The sequence below is a fragment of the Pelodiscus sinensis genome, chromosome 5 (assembly GCF_052426305.1).
Source record: "Pelodiscus sinensis isolate ZL-2025 chromosome 5, ASM5242630v1, whole genome shotgun sequence".
Taxonomy (NCBI): Eukaryota; Metazoa; Chordata; order Testudines; family Trionychidae; genus Pelodiscus; species Pelodiscus sinensis.
The window spans coordinates 130,433,914-130,443,701 of NC_143056.1; the positions used below are offsets into that span (position 1 = coordinate 130,433,914).

Genomic DNA, 9,788 nt, shown 5'->3' on the forward strand with positions numbered 1-9,788 from the left:
GGGTCCAGGGGCAGTGGATCCCCCCCCCCCCCAGCCCCATCGGCGGGGCTGCCTGGGTCCTCTTAGTCCCACCAGTCCCCACCCCCTTCCCAGGGCCGGAGAGAACCCAGCCCCCTCCCCCCCAGCCAGCGCCCCAAGCCCGCGCGGGGCCCCGCTCGCAGCCCGGGGCCGGGGAGCTGGCTGCCCCCTGACGGGCCCCCCGGGCACCAGCGGCAGCGCGCGCCCCCGGCGGCCGGACGCGGGACCCAGGCGGCCGGGGCTGGGCCCGTCCCCCTCCCCTGCTGGCGGCGGCGCAGGCGCGGGGCGCGAGGAGCCGGGCGAGCGGCGCGGCGGGGCTGGAGCAGGTGCTGCCCGGCGCGTCCCGCAGCGCCCCGCGAGCGGCCTCCCCGGGGCGGCGCGGCCCCTGGTCCCGGCCCGGCGCGCGGGCGGCTCCCGGGTGCAGCCCCGGCGCGCGCGGGGGAGGCGCTGCCCGGCCATGGCTGCAGCGGGGCCGGCGCAGGTAGGAGGCTGCGGGTCCCTCCCGCGGGGGTGGGTCCCTCGTGCGCGGGGCGGGGGCAGCAGCGGGGGGCTGGCGGGGAGGTCCCGGCAGAACAGAGCAGCCGGAGGCGGCCTGGCTGGGGGGGGGCCCGGGCTGGGGGCTGCGGGCGGGGCGGGGGCGCAGGCTCCTGTTCCCGGCCCGGGGCGGCGGGCGCTGAGTGCGGGTCGCTTGTGCCAGCAGCCCCCGGTGGCGTTCGAGGACGTGGCTCTGTATTTCACCCGGGCGGAGTGGGAGCTCCTGTCCCCGCCGGAGAAGCAGCTGTACCGGGAGCAGATGCTGAGGAATTACCGGGCCCTGGTTTCCCTGGGTAAGGACCAAGTTCCCTTTCACTCACTGCAGTAAAACATCGGGGTGCTCAGCTGCCATGTGGCACCCAGAGGCAGCAAAGTCAGCCCTTTGCAGGGCCGCTTCCTGTTAAAGGACAAATCAGGGGTAAAGCCAGGGGCTCAGTTGAGTGTGATTTGCATTAGGTACCTCTGTCCTAGCACAGAGGTGGTTGCAAACAGCCCATGAGCAGCAACCTCTCCTAGGAATCCCTGCACAGCCACTGAGGGCAACAACTGGGCCTCAGGAATTGACTTTAGTTAGGTAAATAAGGCAGGGAGAAAACTCTCTTGCTGCTCATAACCACTCCCCATCTCTGCCAAAAGAATGAAAAACATTAATTTTACTGCAATACAGTGGAACAATGTTTGTTCCAGAAACAAAAGAACTGGTACCGCCACTCATCAACACCTTCAATGACTCCGCTCCCAAGGTATATTGGGAAGGGTCATCGATAGATGTTGCTGCGTCAGAGTATGATGGGGAAAAATCTTTTCTAAAGAAGGTTTACTTCATTATTCTTCTGTTTGGGATGTCTTGTGGGATGTCTGAAGCACTGACAGACACACCCTGACTGAGGTAAATATGTAAGTCCCTGCCACCAAACTTTAGTAATGAAACTGATTCTTTCCTTCCCAAACAGGCTATTCAGGTTCCAAACCAGACTTAATCCACCAGATCGAATTAGGGGAGGCAGAGCTCTGGGTCAGGGATGCTGAGGACTCCAGGAAAAGTTCCAGGCTTGAGAGCCCCATCTCAGGTGAGTCATAATCATCCAGTCCCTTCTGATTTATCCAGGAGGAGAGGGCTACTTGATGTAGAACAGAGGTTCCCAATCTTTTCCAGATGGGGACCCATTTTGACAACTCAGGAAGACTTGGTGACCCAAGGCAATTCAAAAACAGGGGAAGGAGAAGAGAGAGGGTAAAGCCACCTGGGGAGACACTTGGTGACCCTTTTGAAATGTAATGGCGACCCATATTTGGGTCCCCTGATGTAGAAGCAAAGGCAGAGCAAGATGCTTTGGCTGGGAGCAAAAGGGAGACAAATTCAGATTGGGAATTAGAGGCCCTTGTTTATATAGGAGGGGAATTCGCCACTGCAACAGCTCTCCGACTGTGAGATGGATTCTCACTCACTGGGAGTTTATCAGTGGAGATATGCGCCTTCTCACATTCCGATCCCCTCAGCTTCCTCCCCACCTCTGCCACAGATTGTCCAAGCTCAGAATGAATTTTGTTACGAGTAGCAGTATGGAGGTGATATGTTGCATAGTATGCCCATTGATGTGAAAAGGAAGTTCATTCTGTACATAGATATAAAAAAAGTAGAGGGAACACTGTTGACTTTTCATCCGCTTATCCTCTTATCCCGCCTCTTGAGGATTTTAGTTTAGTTCTAGTTTTTCACAAAGAATGACACACAGGGCCCAGGGTGAATGACTTGAAAAGGAATTCATAGAAAAGGAATAAACTATGTTGTTCTAAGCAGCTTTAAACCAGTCTCACTGCGTCCCCTTGAAGGGTGGGTAGTGCCTCAGCTGAACTAGTTTAGAACCAATATAGTTAAAACAGCACAACAGCTGGTGAAAAGGCCTCACGCTATAAAAGAAGAGAGTGTAGAACCAGCACCTTGTAAGGTTCAGTTGGGGCTGGTCCTGCTTTGAGTAGGGGGTTGGACTAAATAGGTGGCCTCCTGGGGTCCCAACCCTGATCTTCCATGACAATAAAAACCTCTGATAGAAATAAAATGAAAATCAGACTGAAAACAAACCGTGGACCCATTTTGATCAGTGTTAGCACTTAGGGCCCCAGTCCTGGATCAGGACCCCGTTGTTCCAGGTGCTGCCCGTTGGCTGAATGAGTTAGAATTTAAGCATCAAAGGAGACCCAAGAGGTGCATGGTGCACGTTGGAGTGGGCGCTAGGCACTGCACAACCAATGTAGGGTAGAACCATGTGAGCCAGGCTGCAGACTTGTCACAGCACCTCCTTGTATGAACAGTTCTGGAGCAGTTGCTGTAAATATAGTGAAAGTCACGGGCCACTACATTTACTGGGACTGCACCATGATTTTTAATAAACCAGCCTTCCTCCTTGCACCAACCATTCAGCACCTCCCCCCAGTGCTGCAACCCAGCCCCAGCCTGGGGCAGAGGAGTTGAGGTGGGCCAGGTAGGATCTGGGTGGCAATGTCATTCACTGAAGAGTGGCCCGCTTTCCCCACCATCATGACAGGAAGTGGATGGTGGGGGGCAGATCTGAGGGGCCGTGTAACCCTGCAGGCCAGTTGTCAGTGCCCAGAGCGAGGTGTTGCGTCCAGCCCTGTGAGACAGGAGCCACCTTTGCAGGATGAGGCATCCAGCCAAAAAAATGTCCCAGACAGATGAGGCAATTGCATCACCCGGGACACTTTTTCCTCCTTGACAAATCTGTAGCCTTAATGGTGAGCTAACACTGTGGTGGCTTCTGCTCTCTCCAGCAGGGCCCGGCATCCTGGGAGGAACGAGGACACCATTGGAATACGGGGAGAGCGTAACAGGAAAGCAGGCTCCCACATTCCTCATGGGGATCCACGGACAGGACAGAGTCCATCCTCTGGACAGTTTCAGCCAGAGACCAGACCTGGCTACACACCAGAGACGCCCCATGGACTGGCGTCCCCACAGCTGCATCGACTGTGGCAAGAGATTCAGCAACCCCTTCGCACTGACCCAGCACCAGCGCGCGCACACGGGGGAGCAGCCTCATGACTGTGCTGACTGCGGCAAGGGCTTTGCAGAGAGCTCAGAGCTGGGAAAACATAAGTGCACTTCTGCCGGGCAGCGCCTCCAGTGCTCTGCCAAATCTGGTAGGCGTTTCCACAATGCCAACTTAGTGACGCAGAATCGGCGTGTGCGCACCAGGAAGCATCTGCATCTCTGCACCCAATGTGGTAAGAGCTTTACAGACAGCTCAAAGCTGAGAATACACCAGCGCACGCACACCGGGGAGCGGCCGTACCACTGTGCCGACTGCGGCAAGGGCTTTGCACAGATTGGACATCTCCGATCTCACCAGCGCACGCACACTGGGGAGCGGCCGTACCACTGTGCTGACTGTGGCAAGACCTTTGTCCAGACTGCACATCTGAGATTACACCGGCGCATACACACTGGGGAACGGCCATACCGCTGTGCTGTCTGCGGCAAAGACTTTGCAGACAGTTCAAGCCTGAGAGTGCACCAGCGCACGCACACTGGAGAGCGTCCCTATCTGTGCACCGACTGCGGTAGGGGCTTTCCAGATACATCAAGCCTGAGAGCGCACCAGTGCAAGCACACCGGGGAGCGGCCACACCGTTGCATTGATTGCGGCAAGAGTTATGTGCAGAAATCAAGCCTGAGAGTACATCAGCGCACACACACCGGGGAGAGGCCGCATCACTGCACCGACTGTGGCAAGAGCTTTACAGATGCATCAAGCCTGAAAGCGCACCAGCGCACACACACCAGGGAGCCACTGCACCACTGCACCGACTGCGGCAAGAGCTTTACACACAAACGAAGTCTGAAAGTGCACCAGCGCTTGCACACTGGGGAGTGGCCTCACCACTGTCCTCATTGTGACAAGGGTTTTTCACAGATCTCTCAGCTTAGAGAGCACCAGTGCATGCACACCGGGGAACGGCCACATCACTGCACTGATTGTGGCAAGAGCTTTGCACATAGCTCCAGTCTGAGATTGCACCAGCATGCACACACCGGGGAACGGCCGCACCACTGCACTGACTGCGGCAAGAGCTTTGCACATAATCGAAGTCTGAGATTGCACCAGCGCGTGCACACCGGGGAGTGGCTGCACAACTGCACCGACTGTGGTAAGAGCTTTAGAGATGCATCAAGCCTGAGAGTGCACCAGCGTGTGCACACTGGAGAGCGGCCACATCACTGCACTGACTGCAGCAAGAGCTTTAGAGATGCATCAAGCCTGAGAGTGCACCAGCGTGTGCACACTGGAGAGCGGCCGCATCAATGCACCGACTGTGGTAAGAGCTTTAGAGACGCATCAAGCCTGAGAGTGCACCAGCGTGTGCACACTGGGGAGCGGCCACATCACTGCACTGACTGCGGCAAGAGCTTTGTATGTAGATCAAGCCTGAGAGTGCACCAGCGCACGCACACGGGGGAGCGGCCACACCACTGTGCTCACTGCAACAAGAGTTTCACGCAGAGCTCAAGCCTGAGAACGCACCAGCGAATGCACACTGGGGAACGACCATACCAGTGCACTGATTGTGGCAAGAGCTTTGCAGCTACATCGGGTCTGAGATCACACCAGCGCACGCACACCGGGGAGCGGCTGCTCCACTCTGATTATTATGGCAAGAGCTTCAGCCAGGCCTTTATGCTGAGCTACCATCAGTGCATGCACACTGAGGCCTGGAGCGGCCATTCCAATGCACTGTCTGCAGGAACGACTTTGCAAATAGCTCACTCCTCACAGTGCACCAGTGCTCTTGCACCAGGGAGTGACCGTACAGCTGTGCTGACTTGGGCAAGCGCTTTTCTCAATTGGGCTGTCTTACCTGGCACAAGATCATGTGCACTGCCAGGGCCTGAGGGGCTTCTGGCAGCTACTGAGCCTGCAACAACATGGTTCTGTCCCCATGATGCCCAGCAGAGACTGTGGAGCAGAGAAGGGGACTTAGCTGAGCAGTGTGGAGAAGAGCAGACGGGCGGGGGGACTTTAGAGCACATGGTCACAACCTACTCCGGTAGGGACTCCCTGCTTGTAGCTGGGATCCAGCCAGATCTCTCTCTCTCCCATACACACACAGCTAGCAAGGATGCAGCCAAAATCCACACCCCACTTCCCCATTTAGATGGGAACCAGCCAAGAAAGCTTCCCCACACACCTGCCACGGTTCCCACCGGTGAGTGACAACTAGAGGTGGCATTTGCAGCCCTATCTCAGCCTGGATGGGGCTGAGGGACAGGGTGGGGACAGCCCAGTTCATGTGGTTGACGGAAGACTCAGGAACTGCTCATTCCATCTATTTTAAATAGAAATGTGTAGAATGTATAACACGTGTGTTTAATCAGGTGTCTCTTTTCTATTAAAGAAGCTGATGCATTCAGAGGGCATATGGAGAAGCCCATGTGAAATGTAAATCTTTAAGATGAACCAACCACAATATTGTACGGCCTCACTGACCACGCGGCCTGATGAAATACGTGACTGGCAGGTGCACAGAGTTTCCCAGGGCTCCTGAAGGAATTCTACACCAAAAAATTCTCAGTATTTTAAAATTCTGCATGTTTTAGTTGTAAAAATATAGTACAATATAATTACACTACTTTCAATTGTTTTGCTAATTTACTTCAAAATACCTATCCACAACTATACAAACAACAGAACAGATTGAGGAAGTAATTTTTCACAAATAGATTCCTGATGCCTAACTGGTTCGGTCACAGAGATTCTTGAGACTGTCACTTGATGGGCTGATCAAACCCCTCAGCCAGAGCCTCTGGTCTCCCCAAGCAGAGGCACAGGGCTGGGGGGTCACAGCCCACAGCACAGTAATACAGACACTTAGGCTACGTCTACACTGCAGGCTTTTTGCGCAAGAACGGCTGTTCTTGTGCAGAAACTTGCAGAGCGTCTACACTGCACACGCATTCTTGCGCAAGTAAATTTATAGTACAGCGTCGGAAAACGGGGCTTCTTCCGGAAGAGTCATTCCTCTCCCCACAAGGAATAAGCCCTCTTGCACAAGAGCACTTATACAAGAAGGCAGTGTAGACAGGCAACGTGAATTTCTTGTGCAAGAAAGCCCTATGGCTAACAGAGCTTTCTCACACAAGAGAGCGTCCACACTGCCATGGATGCTGTTGCGCAAAAGCACGTGGCAGTCTGGACGTGCTCTTGTGGAAGACCTTTTGCACAAGAACTCTTGCGCAAAACAGTTCTTGCGCAAGAAGCTGCCAGTGTAGACATAGCCTTAGAGTACCTTAGATCTGGGAAGGCTCAGTCACAGGGACTTGACACAGTGCCCAGGTGCACAGCCCCAAATAGGAACTAAACCTCTTAATAAATCCATCTTTCTCTGTATAAAGTTTATACAGAGTGAGCTCAGACGTTGTTCTTCCCCCTTTTCCAAAGGAAGAAATGATTTCCCCCCTCCCCAGAAAATAGTTATTTCCAGTGGGTTTATTAATAAACAGAAAGTGATTGATACATATTTTAGAGTGTGTCTGTCTGTCTGTCTCCATTTGTTCAACAACAACTCCTAAACCAGAGTTTCTCAAAGGGGTCCACGGATCCACTCTTGAGAAACCTGCTAGTTGGCCGCTGTGGTTTGTTTATTTACCAGCTTTGCAGCCATGGAGCCTGGCAGCTCCCATTGGCTCCAGTTCGCCGTTTGCAGCCATGGGGAGCTGCGGGAAGCAATATGGGCCTGCCCCCCCCTTCCTGGACCCCAACTCCCTCCCAAACCCCACACCTCCTCCTGTCCTGAGCATGCTCCCACACTGCCAGCCCCTTAGCTCCAGCATGGAGCCCCGGCTACACCCCAGATGCTCCAGTCTGACTCCAGAGCTTGCACATCTTAGCTAGAGCCCTCACCCCCTCCTGCATCCTCCCTACTTCAACCTACAGTCCCCTCCTGCACTCTAACACCTCGTTTTTGACCCCACCCCAGAGCATAGGGAGCCCCACAAAATCTAATAGTCCCAACCCCCAAAATGTGTTTATCTGGCCTTGGAAGGGAGTGGGGAGTAGTGAATACAAGAGGGCCCAGGCCAAGTTATGCTGCCAGTGAGTGTCACAGTAAAAGATGAGTTGGGCTGTGTGATGTGTTGGGGTGTTTCAAGAGACCACACCCCAGGCAGTGTATGGGTGTCAGAGAGGTCTGTGTGTTACAGGCAAGGTGCAGGACTGGAGCAGTTTCTATACTGGGGGTGCTGAGAGCCAGTGACCCAACCTGGTAACCCCTGTACGTACTGGACACCACTTCCAGCCAGAGGCTGCCGCAGCACCCCTAGTTCCAGCATCTGTGGTTACAGGAGAGAGAGAGAGAGAGTGAGTGAGTGTGTGTTACACAAGGTCTAACCCAGATCATAACTAGTGTGTGTTTCAGGAGCTCACACCCCTACCCCTGCCTAGCACCCTGGCAAGGGCAGCTGCCCCATACACATGCCATGTCCTATCCTCAGTGCTCGTGCCCCTGCTGGCCACCCCTGCCCTCTGAGCCAGACTGTACCACACCAATACCATCTACTCTGGCCACAACGAAAGGTCTAAGATCAAAGGCCTGTGGGATGCAGCCGGTTCTTCCACGTTCACCATGCTGCGCTTTGCCACAAAAGCTACAGTGGGGAAAGAAGGGATGGTTTATGTGCATGGCACAGCCCCAGCCAGAGGGGGTACTACAGAGCCCTGCCAGCCCCCACAAGGACTTCCAAGCTCCCCAGCACCCCTTGCACCCACATGCAGCCAAAGGGGGTGCTATGGAGCCTCCCAGCCCACCCTTCAGCTCCAGCACTGACTCTGCTGACCCTATCCCCAGCACCCCTAACCTGTTACCCAAGGCCAGCATCCATCATGGTTGCTGGAACAGAGGATTCTGGACTGTGCGGTAGTGACTCCCCTTCTCATCCTTTTTCCACTGGATCATTCCTCTGTCCCACAGCACCTCCCTTCAGGCTGCTGGGTCTCTGTCTAGCAGCTGCTTTGCTAGAGGTGGGAGAGCTCAGTCCCTGTGGGTCAGATGGTTGGAGGTAACAGCTAACAGTGGCTGAAGAAGGGAAGCGGATTGGGGCATGGAGGGTTACCAAGGGCCTCAGAACACATGGGTTCTACCTCTGCAGGGAGGGGAGCATAAAGGTTAAGTTCTTGGTTTGATTTTGATGTCAGTTCTGTTCACAAGGTAAAATGTGTGACTTGGAGGGGTGGAGACAGTGTAGCCAAAATGTAGCATTTAGTGTGGTACAAGAACATAAGTATAATAATAGTAATAAGTCCTATATAATGGTTTGCTTATATCGTTATACGTCTGGTATGCTTCTATTTCACCCTGATTAGACAATGTTGGCGGTAAGGTCTTCCTTCTTGTTAGTATTACAAATTAAGTGCAGACAAAGCAGTGTCCTTTAGCAACTGTAATAATCCTTTCTAAAATGTAATCCCATCTGAAACTCCCTGCAAAATCATTGAACAGGAAATTCTCTGTAACTTGTTTGGTGTGAAAGTCTCGGGGAGGGCAGGGGGGTTGCCTTGGGAGTCTCTAAGGAGCTACAGGACTATTCCCTGTTTGGTGAGTGGTGGATGGGTGTATCGTGAATAAGTGTGAAAGCCATCACCAATGCAAATGGTCAAGAAGTGAGAACCTCGAAGACAACCAGGAAGCATCTGTTGTGCTCTGTACTAGGCAGGGGGACACCCCGGGAGAGAGAGACAAACGAGACAAGGATGGCTTGATAACTGTGGAAAACTTGACATTAACACCACATAAGGATGAATGACTGCAGCATGACACTATAATACCCATAGACAACAGGGAACTTACATATATAAAATGGGGGGCTTTAGCCAGGGGCTAAAGGGGTTTGGTCCTACAAGCTTCAGAGGAGCCTCGAATCACAATCCACAGATTGATTTGAGCTAGGATACTCTAGTAACTATAAGACTATCTACAGGGTGTGCGTGCGTGTGTGTGAGAGAGAAAATGAATGCATATGCTGCCTTTTATGCTGTATTTTCAATAAACACAGCCCATTGCTCTTTTCCCCAAAAGAGATCCTGTGTGCTTCTTCTGTGAAGAAAGGCTGTGAAGTACCATCCTGGATTCAGGGGCTCTCCATCACGCTGCAGAGCCCAAGTGTCTGGCCTGAGCCCCACAAACCCCTCAGCTACCACTTGTCTCCCTGATGCTCTGGGGGAGCA

At 53.7% G+C, this 9,788-nt stretch overlaps 1 protein-coding gene across 1 annotated transcript; it reads left to right on the forward strand.

Moving 5' to 3' along the window:
• The first annotated feature begins 308 nt into the window (after positions 1 to 308).
• Positions 309 to 5,364, forward strand: LOC142829358 (uncharacterized). The gene is given in 5 exon segments (XM_075928953.2): positions 309 to 499; positions 716 to 845; positions 1,506 to 1,622; positions 3,343 to 5,192; positions 5,195 to 5,364. Coding segments are annotated over 5 exon segments (2,142 nt in total). The 5' UTR covers positions 309 to 475; the 3' UTR covers positions 5,216 to 5,364.
• The last annotated feature ends 4,424 nt before the right edge of the window (positions 5,365 to 9,788 follow it).